This window comes from Mirounga leonina, unplaced genomic scaffold (assembly GCF_011800145.1).
Source record: "Mirounga leonina isolate KUSES-001 unplaced genomic scaffold, KU_Mleo_1.0 Mir_507, whole genome shotgun sequence".
NCBI lineage: Eukaryota > Metazoa > Chordata > Mammalia > Carnivora > Phocidae > Mirounga > Mirounga leonina.
The window spans coordinates 5,271,188-5,286,223 of NW_023270789.1; the positions used below are offsets into that span (position 1 = coordinate 5,271,188).

A 15,036-nucleotide genomic window follows, 5' to 3' on the forward strand; every position below is an offset into this window, starting at 1 on the left:
TTTATTTATTTATTTATTTATTTATTTATTTATTTATTTATTTATTTATTTATTTATTCATTCTTATGTTAATCCCCATACATTGCATCATTAGTTTTAGATGAAGTGTTCCATGATTCATTGTGTACAACACCCAGTGCTCCATGCAGAATGTGCCCTCCTCAATACCCACCACCAGGCTAACCCATCCTCCCACCCCCCTGGCCTCCTTTGTTTTTAATAATATCATTCATATTGTTCTTACCTGAATGTTTGGTGCTTCTCAGGCTGCTTTTAAGAGTGTCTTTTTCTGTGGTCTTCACCATTTGACTGTTATGTTTTAATGTATATATTTCATTCTGTTTATCCTGTGTGTGGTTCACGGACGTTCTTTGCTTGTAAGTTTATGGTTTTCATCAAATTTGGGAACTTGGCCATTATTTCCTTAACCCCCCCCCCCCCATTATTTCTGTCTTCTGAAACTCCCAGTTATATGTTGTTTTTGTCACACAGGTCCCTGAGGCTTTGATCATTTTCCTTTAATCTATTCTCTCTTTTCCAGACTTTATAACTTTCCATTTGTGTTCATTTTCACTAATCCTTCAGCCATTTCCATTTGCTGCCAAGCCCATCTAGTGAATTATTTCAATTATCGCACTTTCCTAGAATTTCCATTTCTCTTTCTGTAGTTTAATTTCTCTGCTCAGATTTTCTGTTCACTCACTAAAAGATGTTTTCATGTAAATTTTGAATAAATAACACAACCTATTTAAAGTCTTTGCTATAAATAGAATATCTGGACCATCTTGGTGTTTCTATTGAACTGTTTTTCTTTATTTTCTTTAAGTTATATTCTACTGTTGTTGGGTTTTGTTTTGTTTTTACTTTTTACTTAAAAAAAATTTTTTTTACTGTTTCTTTGATGCCTAGTGATTTTTGTTTTTTTGTTTTTGTTTTTTTGTTTTTTAAAGATTTTATTTTATTTATTTGACAGAGAGAGACACAGCGAGAGAGGGAACACAAGCAGGGGGAGTGGGAGAGGGAGAAGCAGGCTCCCCGCAGAGCAGGGAGCCCGATGCGGGACTCGATCCAGGGACTCCAGGATCATGACCTGAGCCGAAGGCAGTCGCTTAACCAACTGAGCCACCCAGGCACCCGATGCCTAGTGATTTTTGAATTGATGTTTGAATGTTGTGGATGTTACATTTTAGAAACTGGATTCTTTTATTTTCCTTTGTAGACTGTTGATTGTTGTTCTTTCAGGGAATTAAATTACTGGCTGATCACCTTGATCTTGGGTAAGCTTGGTTTTCTGCTTTTTAAGGGAGGATCTATGGAAAGCCAAATGTATTTCACAAGCCTCTCTAACTCGGCTGGACTCAACTTCTAAATTCTGTTTCCTGGAAGATCTTGAGAGGGCTTGGTTTTAGGCTTTTTTAGGACAGGATAGGCCTAGGATAAAATTTATTCCAAGTATAGTTTTTTTCTTTTAAGGTGTGGCTTTCTGGTTTCTCAGGTAGATGTCTGGGGAGATGGACAAAGTCTTTTCCCCCACTAGCTCAGCTGGAATTCTGTCTCCTGGAACTGCTTGACCTCTAGTTTCTCTGTTCTACCGTGAACTTCATAGCAACTGCTCTCTGTTAAGCCTTGTGTAACCTCATGCTGTGCATATACAGCCCAGATTTTGGCTGAGGACTTGTGAGGAATTCATTGATTCTGTGTCTGAGGTTTTGTGTATAGTTGGGTATTTGTAGATTTTTAGGATCATTATGGTTTAAAAGAGAGTGTACTTAAAATATAATGCCAGACATTTTTGTTAAAGAGCAAGATAGTTTATAATGGAAGTCACTTGAATGGAGCTGTATAAGTGAAATTTCTCTAAAATATTTTCCTGAGAAATAACTTTTCTTGTATTAAGCTTTTATATTGAAAAATGGATAGATGGGTGGATAGATGGATAAATAAGCTTTAGAGCAGATATTTTTCTTTTCAACCCTAGATGTAGACCTACCTAGAGAGCTTTAAAAAAATACTGATGCCTTAGTCCTACTCCAGACTGGTTAAATAAGAATTTTAAATTACATCCTGGGTATCAAAAATTTTTATGTATGTTACAAATAGTGGTAAATCACCCCAGGTGGTTTTTGTTATTCAGTGAAGTTTGATAACCTCTACTTAGGAAGAACATTTGCCAAACTCAATATTTTTCTGTAAATTCTTGCAAAGTTCCAAATGACTTTCAGATAAAATCCAAATTGCCAGAAAAATGACATGTAAATTCATATGTACCATCAGTTTTCTCAGGGAGCTAGGTTCAGAGCTATGGTGACAAATCAAGATTTTCTGTCCAAGTATATTGTTCGCTTGCCTGCCTGCCTGCCTTTCCTTCTTTCCTTCTTTTGTAGTAGGCTCCACACCTAGTGTGGAGCCCAGTGGAGCCTAGCGAGGGGCTTGAACTCATGACCCTGAGATCAAGGCCTGAGCTCTTAACCAGCTGAGCTACCCAGGTGCCCCCAAGCATATTGTTTTCATGTGGTACATTTATTGTCAGAAAAAGCAGCTTGTTTCAGTATTTGTATTCATTCAGCTCTTTTTGTTCATTAGATATTTGAGGGCTCACCATGTACCAGGTACCATGCTAGGTGATGACTATACAATAATAAAAACAACTGAGACTGTCCTTGCTATCTTGGAGTCTATATGAGTCTTGAGATTGAATATATGGTTCAGTTGTAGTTCACTTTAGTGATTAACTCCAAAATAGAGTTAATTCCTTTTGGTTTTGCTAAAAAAAAAAAAATTTGTTAATTTGTTAAACTTGTAAGTCTTAGATTCACTTACCCAGCAGAATGAATGCTTATCATTAGGAAGAGAATTGGGCTTGGCTAAGAGCTTGAATGACAGGAATATCAGGAGAGAAGATTTGAGAAAGAAACATTCAGAGTAATCAGTTATCCATTTGGCAAAGGGACAGGTTGGTTGAGATATGTGTTGGCAAAAATGTTAATTGGTAAATTATTACAAAAGTAAAAACTCTGTTGTTTGGTCATTTTCCTTTGCAGCAATGCAGACATGCCTCTGATCATTTTATGATTCATCTATGATTTCTGCATGGCTGGTTCTGATCTTTGAGATCGCAGTACAAACTCTTCAGGAACCTTTTCTGGGTTTCTGATCTAGATTTTTTGCCACTTGTGTCTTCTCTATCACATAATTCTAGTTAAATTTTTGTTTTCTCCTCAGTTAGAATGTAAGGAAAGGAAGAAGATGATGACCATATTTTGTTTTGTTTACTGTGATATCCCTACCCTTTGAATACTTCCTGGCAAATAGAAGAATTCATTGCATATCACTAACGACTGCATACTTTTAAAAGTTTTAAAATCACAAGACAATATCATATATACAGAGAAGTACCTAAAAGTACAGTGTAAGGAATGATTAAACAGGGAGTCTGCTTGAGATTCTCTCCCTCTTCCTCTCCCCCCACTCACACATGTGCACTCTCTCTCTCTCAAGATCTTAAAAAAATACTGATACTTAAAAAAGATACTGAGTCAGAATTTTTATATACTAGCTAAAAAGTGGATATTCAGTTTGGTTATAAACTAAGATGATGGGGCGCCTGGTGGCTCAGTCATTAAGGGTCTGCCTTCGGCTCAGGTCATGAACCCAGGGTCCTGGGATCGAGCCCCGCATGGGGCTCCCTGCTCAGCGGGAAGCCTGCTTCTCCCTCTCCCACTCCCCCTGCTTGTGTTCCCTCTCTCGTTGTGTCTCTCTCTGTCAAATAAATAAATAAAATCTTAAAAAAAAAAAAAAGCCCTTATTCATTTCCCAGTCTTCTGAGAACCATGTTTTCAAAAATTTCTTAGCAAACTGCATTAAATAATAATTTATTTCTCAGTAATAAAAAACATATAATCATGATGATAATTTCCGTTCTAAACTACATAACCAGTGGTTTATATATTATCCTGAGTTTCTATGATTCTAATCAAAAGCACAGAAAGTCTGGGCACCTGTGTGGCTCAGTTGGTTAAGCGACTGCTTTCGGCTCAGGTCATGATCCTGGAGTCCCAGGATCGAGTCCCGCATCGGGCTTCCTGCTTGGTGGGGAGTCTGCTTCTCCCTCTCACCACCCCCCCGCCGCCTTGTGCTCTCTCTCTCAAATAAATAAGTAAAATCTTAAAAAAAAATTTAAAAAGCACAGAAAGTCTTACCTAGCCTGCCTATCCTAACTAAATCATGGGCATCTGTAATTTTTACCTACACATTTTGAAATACTGAATATAACTCACTGTGAGTTGAAGCCCAGGTTAAGAATCACTTCTACTTCATATAAAAGATTAACACCTAAGAGAAGGCTTTCATGTGTTTACATACTAATCAAAATTATATTTTATTATTTTTATATAAATTTGGCAAAGGGACAGGTTTTTTTTAAAAGATTATTAAAAGATTTTATTTATCTGACAGAGAGAGACAAAGCGAGAGAAGGAACACAAGCAGGGGGACTGGGAGAGGGAGAAGCAGGCTTCCCGCAGAGCAGGGAGCCCGAGGCGGGGCTCAATCCCAGGACCCTGGGACTGTGACCTGAGCCGAAGGTATACGCTTAACGATTGAGCCACCCAGGTGCCCCTCAAAATTATATTTTAAAAAAAGATTTATTTATTTATTTTGGAGAGACCTAGAGAGAGAGAGTGGAGGGGGGAGCAGCTGAAGGAGAGGGAGAGAGAAATTCTCAAGCAGACTCCCCATTGAGTTCAGAGCCTGACTTGGGGCTCCATCCCAGGATCCTGAGATCATGACCTGACCCGAAATCTAGAGTTGGGACGCTTAACCAACTGAGCCACCCAGGCGCTCCTAATGGAAATTATACTTAATCCATTTATTCGTTTTTCTTTTTTCTCCCCATTTCTGAAGTATTTCTTTTTTTTTTTCTTTTTTTGTTTTTTAAAGATTTTATTTGTTTATTTGACAGAGACACAGCGAGAGCAGGAACACAAGCAGGTGGAGTGGGAGAGGGAGAAATAGGCTTCCCTCTGAGCAGGGAGCCCCATGAAGGGCTCAATCCCAGGACCCTGGGATCATGACCTGAGCCGAAGGCAGACACTTTAACGACTGAGCCACCCAGGAGCCCCTGGGGTATTTCAACTATAATTTTGATTTGCTAAAAATGAAAATGCAGAGTTATTTATTCTGTTAGCTAGGAGAATCAGAAGTTGTAGCCCGGACTACTTCCACGTTGCTTTTTTGTTGTTCAAGATCCAGTTAGTACTTTTCTCCTAATAATATAATTGAAATTAATCAAGTGAACAGAGACAAATCTGATAATCACTTTTCATTCAATTCCTTAATGGTTCACTATTATTTATTATCTGAATGCAACTTAAGCAAAATGTGCAAGCCTTTTTAGCATCTTGTATTTCTCTACTTTTCTCGTTTTGCTCTCTTTTCCTTAGCCTTGAAAATGACAGATCGCTTCAGAACTATGAACTAATATACATTCAGATTTTTTTTTTCCCCCAGTGGGAGAGCTTACCTCCCTCCCAAGTTTATCCCGAGTACTCTTACTCATCCTTAAACATCCAGCTCAAATGTCAACTCCTGTATAAGGGGAGGAAAGAACACATACTTAAATGTAGGTATATCATAGTGTGTTTGCTTAATACTTGTTCACATGAATCAAGAAGATATTTCTAGAAACAGGATTCCGAAACATTTATTTTGAGGTGAGAAGAGAAATAAATTTGTACAGGGTTAAATTTTAGGAATTAAAATTTTGTGAATTACGATACTAGTTGGCCTTTCTACCAGGTGCCTTTCTATTTACTGACATAATCAAACTCTGTCAAAAGATCTTTCTTCATCTCAATTTAAAGCTCATTGAGTCACAAATGGTAACTGATTAGCATGGTAATCTCATATTCCTACTTCATTTGTACAGATTTAACAAGGTAAAATTTTATTTTTGACATAGAGAAATTGTGGTATATGGAATAAATCAAATGTTTTTCAATGAAATAATGAAATGAAACAATCTTTGGGTTACCTATCTAACAGTAGATAGTTTTAGTTAATTTTGATAGTTTTAATTTAAAATTAAAATACCCACATCTTTTTTTGCTGTTTAATATCTTAAACTATAAAGTGTTATTAGACTTTACATTACAGACAGGGTTTGGGTTTTTTTGTTTTGTTTTGCTTTAAAAATGAATTCTTAAAAATCGTAAAGTGGCCAATTTTATTAAGTATGTTTTACTACAATAAAAAAATTCTTAAAAGCAATGCACAAAATAAAAACCTCAGTTGCTGAATGTTCTCTCTTATACCAGTCCTCATATTGCCGTACATTTTGCCTTATACTGCCCTCCATTTTTCCTTTACCTCTTGAACCTGAGCACTAAGTGAACTTTTCCTTTATGTTACCAAACTTTCCTCCGCATTCACAACTTTTTAACCTTTTATCCTAAATTTACCTTAAGCGAGACTTTCGCTGAAGACACAGACATCTAGATGCCCATAGTCTTACTCTTAATCTCAATTTCTGCCTTTAATGATTTCAGTATCCACATAGACAGTTGTAACTTTGTCTGTATCTTGAGCTCATTTCCAGTGACCTTCTCTTGACCGTGCCTTAGCTAGGCATTTAATTTTTAGGTCATACCATAGACCTTACATTAACTGGAGCATGTAAACTCCCAAATTACCAAAGGTGCTGATCTCTCTGACAGAGTCCATTGTTCAGGCTTGTTTGTGCAGCTATGCCAGCTAGTGTTATATTCTGATACCTTATCTGAGCTACTGTCATAGAGTTCTAGCTAGTCATCCTGTTCTCTCTTCTTCGGGTTTATCTTTTATATTTCTGTCTGACGATTTTCCTGGAACATAAATCTGATTATTACATCTTGGTTAGAATTTTTCAAGGGTTTCCCATTACTGAGAAGGTAAAATCCAAACATTAGCATGGCATACCCAGCCTTTCACAGCCTGATTCTGGATTTTATTAATTATTATCTCATATTTTGACCTTTGCCTGGCTTTCTTTGGCTAAATTGAAGTCTTTGTAGTTCCCTAAATATGCCTCTGTATTTAGCATATGATACTACTATTCTGACTTTACTGTGAAGCTTTCGTTGGTATTAAGGGTGTGTTCTTATTGCAGACTATATGTATCTCCATTATAGTTCTTATCACAGTATGGTATCATTTCATATGTGTGCCTATTTATTACAAGAATATGAACAATAATGGATTTTTCTTACTCATGTATCCCTAACATACAGAAGAATCCCAAAAATATTTGTTGACTTAATGAACAATTTACACAAAGGAACTAAAACTAGGAAAGAAAACCATTCTACCCTCCTAGTAGCCAAAGAACTGTAGTCTTTACTCTCAAGTGTAAATTTTCACACAATAATATTAGGAAATAATAAACACCACTCATGTTGACAAAGTTACAATAAAACTGTTGTTGGTGAATTTTAATTGGTTCAACTCTTGGAAAAATTTGACTAGTATGGAGCGCTGAAAATTGTTTCAAATGGTGATTGTAAAGACAAAGAAAAGTCAGATGTAAAATTGCACATACATTCTATATACTTGTATTTTGGAATACGGAATAAAAAGGCTAAGGAATATATATTACAGTGGTAGTAGTGGTTTTATGATGTTAAAACTAGGGGTAGTTTCCCCACTTTGGAAAGTATTTTCTATAATTTATATTTTATGATTTAAAATGTATACAACTTATTCCAATATTTGGATTTTTTAAAAATGTAATTCTGAATCGAAATCCTTATGTAAGAGCACTTGAACAGTTTTTAAGTTAATTTTTTTAGTCTTACAAAATGGCTTCTCAGGCTCAGGTCAGAAGGAAAGGGATTGGTGGTTAAAAGTTGCTGTTGAGGTAAGGTATGTGAGGGCAGCATAGAATGTCCATCATTTGAGTAAGGTCTTAAGTTTGAGTCATGTAGCAATTCATTTTAAGAATTTTAATAGTAAATTTTCAGGGCGCCTGGGTGGCTCAGATGGTTAAGTGTCTGCCTTCGGCTCAGGTCATGATCCCAGGGTCCTGGGATCGAGTCCCACACCGGGCTCCCTGCTCCTTGGGAGCCTGCTTCTCCCTCTGCTTCTCTCTCTCTCTCTCTCATGAATAAATAAATAAAATCTTTAAATAAAAAAAAAAAGAATTTTAATAGTAAATTTTCCATTCTAAATGTAGTTTTTGTTTTTGTTCTAAGATACCAGTTTTTGGAAGAAGCTTTTCAAAACCAGAAAGGTGCAATTGAGAATCTACTGGCTAAGCTTCTTGAGAAGAAGAATTATGTTCATTTTGCAGCTACTCAGGTGCAGAATAGGTAAGTGTGTTGCCTTAAAACCATAATTTCACTTTACGAATTAATAAACACAGTAGGTCCAGTTTACTTGTGTTTTCCTTCTATATTATATTAAACATATATAGAAAACATTTTTGGAAGGGTAAATCATATAAGTTTGAGTTTGGATTATAATATTTGTTAGTTGAGTAAGATTTAATTCAAAATTTTGAATACTCTTAAGATACATCTTTGACTATTTTATAATCAACAAAACTCTAGACTCTGTAAAGCCTTAAATAACTGTAAAAAGCAATTAACACGTAGAGAGTTGAATTACAAATTTTAACTATGTGGGAGACATAGTATGGAGGAGAGAGTATGAAGAATGGTGGGTAAATTTACCTTCTCATCTGTAAAACAAGAGTTAAAAATACCACTTCTCTTAATAGTGTGATTATAAGATGAATGTATAGCACAGCTTGTGGCACATAGCAGACCCTCAGATTTTAACTGTTACTATTTATCAATAATACCATCAGTATTTAAAAATTTTATTCAGGTTCATTTCTAAATGAACTAAATTTATTGGTAAGGCAAGTTGGAATAGGTTCCATAAATGAGTACATTAACAAGGTCAGGACTCAGTGTAGAAAGATGAACACTTGGAGCCGGCATAATTAAAATCTGTATATTCCTGAAGGTGTGAATAGGGTTAATAAGTATTTATTTTTCAGTTTCACAAATATTGAGGCTTTTAGGTACTTCTAGAATGTTGAAGTTAATTTATGATGATTAAAATGATTAAAAATGACAATAGATACTCAAAAGTATTAAATAGATGAATGAATGAATAGTACATTATATATTAGACCATAAGGTGGTAGAACTTCCATCTTAACTTTCATCTTACGAAGTGATACCAAAAGCAAACAAAGGCTGTTCTGAGGTTGTAGATGTAACAATGCAGTTGACCCTTGAACAACGTGGGTTTGAACTGTGGGGTCCACTTACATATTTTTTTCAATAAATATAACATTTTCTTTTCTCTAGCTAACTTGATTGTTAATATAGTATGTGATACATATAACATGAAATGTGTTAATCGGCTGTTTATGTTAGCAGTAAGGCTCCTGGTCAACAGTAGGCCACTAGCTAAGTTTTTGGGGAGTCAAAAGGTATACATGGATTTTTTACGGCATGGGGGTAGGTGCTCCTAAGCCCCACTTTGCTCAAGGGTCAGCTGTATATACCTACACTAATATGTTACATAAACTATTCATGGATGGTTAATTGTTATGAAAATGTCAGGATGTTTTAGTGATACTGCTATGTTGTGGGTGATATTGGAGAAGTTTGGTAGCTACCTTCTCATAAGTAACAGATGAATATCCTTTTCAGAGAAAGGATAGTGAGTTGATTCATATGGCGTCCCATATTTTTGTACAAATGTTTTGTACATATTTTATATATGTATTTCTGAATCTGTGTAGAGAAGGAGAACAAGAAGTTTATGTGTTATAAAATTGCAGAGGGTTGGGGAGACTAATGATTTCATCTCCAATAAGATTTTTTTTTAAAGTATTGAAATCTCTGATAATACTTCCCTTTAGACACATTCTTTAATGACCTATCTCCATTTTTTAATGTACATTGATTTCTTTCTTCACAATTGAACATATAGTAGACATCCTTAAATCTAATGAGAATCTGACTATGGCTAACTGTTCTCTGCTTTTAGTTTGCTTAATGATTTTAGTCTTTGGCTGAATCATTTTAAGTTGGAATCTTACATTATCAATAGTAATTAGCACACTTATTTTTTAAAAAGACATCTTCTACACACTTTAATAAGAACAGAATTGAATAAAATTTTCAAATAAGTGCCCAAACATGCGCTGATGTATAGACAAAGGAGGGAAAATTACACTATAATTACTCAGATTATATTAAAGTTACTCAAATTTGAATTGGGCAAATAAAAGATATTTTAGAGGTTGAAAATATGGATAATAATTTGTAAAGAAGTAGAATGTAAAAGTTGAAGGCTGCTTTCTTTGATTGTTTAACATTTTACATATTTATATTGGTGGGACCCCCCGCCCCCAATGAAATAGGTATCAGCTATTTCATATCTGCAACCAAAACTTTTCATTGCCAAAATGGGAGCTTATACCTATTCTAAAACATCTGACAACTCTTTTACAAAGTTGATTGAAGTTGTTTTATACCCTTAATTCTGTACAGTAGGAAAACTGTTTTGAGCAGAACCTAAGGAAGGGGGGGGGGGGCGTGTATCAGAACCCACATATGAAGTGGTTAAGTTGTAAGAGAAAATAAATGCTTCTAAGTTTAATTCCTGTTATTTCAACAGATAATTACTGTTTGCAACATTGTTCTTTTGCACATTGTTCTTGAAAAGTATTAAGTAGATCCAAGGTGCCAGATTTGACACTAGACAACAAATGTTGATGTCAAATGTTTATATATCACATTCAGGTCATAGGAACTAAAGGAGATTGCCATCTAGACTAATAAACTAGCCTTTATGAACTTAATTTAAAATTACTAAATATTCCGTTCTTTGTATAAATAACTTGTTTGGACCAAATTGAGTGCTCAGGTCTACCGAAACATAAATTGTACATTTTGACAAAGGTTTAATTTTAATTACTCGCTTTAAGTGCCCAGTTGGATGAATTTCTGTAACCGTCGATGATTCAGACACATAGGATAAGTTGATAACCTAATGATGCATTTCTCTTATTCAGGATAAAAGAAGTAAATGAGACTAACAAACGAGTAGAACAGGAAATTAAAGTGGCCATTTTCACCCTTATCAATGAAATTAATAAGAAAGGAAAATCTCTCTTACAACAGCTAGAGGTACGGTTCAAAGCCAAAATAAAACAAAAACTGCTTCTATTGCTCTTTAGCTGTTTTTAATGTTTATTGAAAGCTCTTTTAGATTGGTTGGGGGGGCATGGAAGTTAAAGAAAGTTAAAAACATTTTTTTATTTCATTTTCTTTTGGAAAATAGAGCTTTATTGAGTTAGTTAATTTGCAGCCCAATTTAATAATACTGATTTTAGCTGTATAAATTAGGAGATAGTGTTGTCCTCTTAGGAATGAAAGAATTATTACTAAAATGTTATATAAACTAAGACAAAGCCAACCTGCTACATCCTCCCCACCCCCCAAGATAGGCCCTCAATTTAACTATTACATGTGAATGTATATTGGGAGTCTGCTTGAGTCCTTTGTGTGTTTCACTTTATTTTAAAAACATTCCATAGTTTTGCTAAAAATGCTCATTTTGAAATTTATAAACTTTAAACTTACTGATAATTTTGTTGTATTGTTTTTTGTTGCATATTTTGAGATTAATATGTAGATATAAATTTCTAGATAAGAATCAGTCAATTTGTGAAACCCAAATTAAGTTTTAAAGAGTTGCCTCTACTGACCACATTTCATTGGTTTTCAAGATTTGGTGCTCTTAAGTAGGCTTAGATGATAACGGGGTTGTGTTTTCTGCACCATTAAATGGTAGCAATTTAAACTATGTATTTGATTTTTTAACTTCCATTACTATTAACCTCACATTTTCCACGTTTTTTTTTTTTCTGTTTCAGTCCTTCATAGAACATTGTAGAAATATTAGACACATAGTTACATACAAATGAAAGAAATGATGTTGGCAGTGCTATTTCTGAATTTAGTCTTTTGAAATACATCTTTTTATTGAGACACAGTTGTGAGATTAAAAGTACTCTCGCACATACTGTTAAAGTTGGAGGTCTCTTTCTTGTTGTGCATCCAGCTGATGCATTTAACTCTACTAGATTTTTGTTTTCAAAAGGACTGTGTGAATGGAGAGCACTGAGCAGCAACTATTTTTGATAACCTTTTAAGTTACTGCAAATACATTTTAACTATAGGTCTAAAATAATGTTCTTAAACAGTTTCAAGAATTTTTGAGTGAAAAGATGCCTCTTAATACTGAAATATACAAAAATACGAGATGATAAATCTGCTGCATACTCCTAATATGCTGAATTTAAGCATGTTTTCTAGTGTAAAAATGTTCTTAAACTTTGTAAAACAGGTTTTCCTAAGCTTTGTTATAAAGGGATGATTTCCAGGGAAGTTGTGAATCAAGCTTCTATCAGTTGAATACTTTTATCCACTGTTTTACATTACAAAATGAGCAACTTGTTTTCTTAGGAAAAAATCTGTCCAATAAATCAAGTTGAGGCTTTAAGAAAAATGGTTAAGTACCAAGTAGATAGGTTGTTTGGCATGCCAAATGTCAAAGTGTATAGGACATCACCTATTGCTTCTAGGAGTTTTAGTTCCCAGACAGTTTAATTTTCCTTTGCAGCATTTCCCCCAAAATTGGTCCTTCAACTCTTACTGACTTTCTTTTTCTTTTATGAACTTTTGTCGTTTTAAGTTTCCCTAACTCTGCTCTTAGAACTTTGGAATTTACGTTTCTCATTTTGTCTAAAGTATTTAAAGGAAGAGATTTTAACTCTAGCCTCATGCTGCACCAGTAGGTGGCACTGGCAAGACAAAATTTTCTTTGGTCTGAAAAGTAGAGTTGAGTATATCATATTTCTAAAGGTCAGCTCATTATGCCATAGATTCTGTGTATTGGATCAGCCTAATAATAGATACTGTTTTTATTTTATTTATTTATTATTTATTTATTTATTTATTTATTTAAAAGATTTTATTTATTTGACAGAGAGACACAGCGAGAGAGGGAACACAAGCAGGGGGAGTGGGAGAGGGCGAAGCAGGCTTCCTGTGGAGCAGGGAGCCCGATGCGGGGCTCGATCCCAGGACCCTGAGATCATGACCTGAGCTGAAGGCAGACGCTTAACGACTGAGCCACCCAGGCGCCCCTAGATACTGTTTTTAATAAAGACATTTTTATCTTCTGAAGGAAAAGAGAGACATCAACTAACATTAATTTCTATATAGGGAATGTCCGTTATTAGCTTAGGGAACTTAAGTTTTAGTTCCGCTTTTGTTAGTGACTTTTCTTTTGATCAGAGACTCATTAAATAATGAGGGGCTTGTCAACTTATCCTAATTTTAAAAAGTAATGTAGGTATTCATTTGCAATACAAGTTGTGAGTTGAATTTTTCATATGGAATTCGTCATTGAATTCTTACTCTGTTTCAGAATGTTACAAAAGAAAGACAGATGAAGTTACTGCAGCAGCAGAACGACATCACGGGCCTCTCCCGGCAGGTGAAGCATGTTATGAACTTTACAAACTGGGCAATTGCGAGTGGCAGCAGCACAGCACTACTGTACAGCAAGCGACTGGTGAGACACAGAGTTTAGTATATTTATGGTCTCTAGGTGGACTCTACTGAGATACGTATATTCAGTGAATTGCATTTGGGTAAAGTGTACGCTTTGCATTTTTTGCAAGTGTAACCACCGCCACGTTAAGATACAGCAAATTTCCGTCACCCACAAAAGTGTCCTTGGTTCCCCTCTGCTCCTGACCGTAGGCAACCATAGTCTGATTTCTCTCACTTTCTGGAATGCATACGAATGGAATCATACAGTATTTACTGTCCTGAAGATACCTAATATCGTAATGTACCTAGTAGTTTATCACCATCGGAATGTAGTTTATCACCAGAAATGTCAGAAGTTCAAGCATGTGCTTTTGATTGCTAATATAGATAGCCGTTTAAACACATACTGTCTCATCTGAGATTGATATTGTGGGGCTACATGAGCTTTTTATGTCTCTGTCATGTATGTTTTCTCAAGTGATCCTTATAATTTTTAAGACTAATGTGAATTTTTCCCCTTTAAGATTACTTTTCAGTTGCGCCATATTTTGAAAGCACGGTGTGATCCTGTGCCTGCTGCTAATGGAGCAATTCGTTTCCATTGTGATCCCACCTTCTGGGCAAAGAATGTAGTCAATTTAGGTGAGAAATAATTAGTTTTATGAATGTAACTGGGTACACTGAATTAGGAGGAGAAAACCTCTAAAGCAAATTTTAGATACTTGAAACTTCACTCTAACATGTAAACTTCTTGGAAAATATGTTCCTCATTGGGAACTCGAGCTATGTTCATGACATCTTTAAGAATGTTGAGCATCTCCTCTGTGTAGATTTTAAAAATGTGTATCATTGCTAACTTTTCCCCATCTTTTAAAATTGATAATGACTGCTTCATGTCAAAAACTTAGCAAATGGGGTTTCATTCTCTGGAAGAATTTATTAGATGCTTAGTAGTTTGTATATAAATTTAGTACCAAATTGTCCACTAGAGGAGGACCTCCAGGATACTGATGTGTCTGAAAGTCATGTACTGAGGAATGTTTGAAAGATAAGAGTAGCTCTTTTCCACACGGAAGAGAAATGGACTTCAGTCTAGTTACTCCACAGTGTGGACCTGCGGACCATAGGTGAAATTTACAAGAGACAGACAGACAGCTCAATTCACAACAAAGGCCAAAAACTTCCCGACAATTAGAATTGTCTACAGATGAGTGAACTCACTTTCAAAATAGTCAGATCCTCACTATTGGAAGTTGTAAAAGCAGAGGTGGATGGCTTTCTGTAAATAAGTAATATTTGTGTATATTAAAATTTGGTTATAGCCTTAGATCGGGCATTGGCAAACTGTGTGTGGCATGGTAGCTGAGTTTGTTTTTTACATTTTAAAGGGTTGTAAAAACAAATGAAAATAAAA

At 35.2% G+C, this 15,036-nt stretch overlaps 1 protein-coding gene across 2 annotated transcripts in view; it reads left to right on the plus strand.

Moving 5' to 3' along the window:
- The window catches only part of TRIM33 (tripartite motif containing 33), a 119,657-nt gene that overhangs the window by 72,687 nt on the left and 31,934 nt on the right, over positions 1-15,036 (plus strand). For both annotated transcript variants that reach the window (XM_034990242.1, XM_034990243.1), the window contains exons 5-8: positions 8,226-8,342; positions 11,072-11,186; positions 13,495-13,641; positions 14,147-14,264. In XM_034990242.1, coding sequence (XP_034846133.1) covers positions 8,226-8,342; positions 11,072-11,186; positions 13,495-13,641; positions 14,147-14,264 — 497 coding nt within the window. The remainder of the gene's footprint in view (positions 1-8,225; positions 8,343-11,071; positions 11,187-13,494; positions 13,642-14,146; positions 14,265-15,036) is intronic.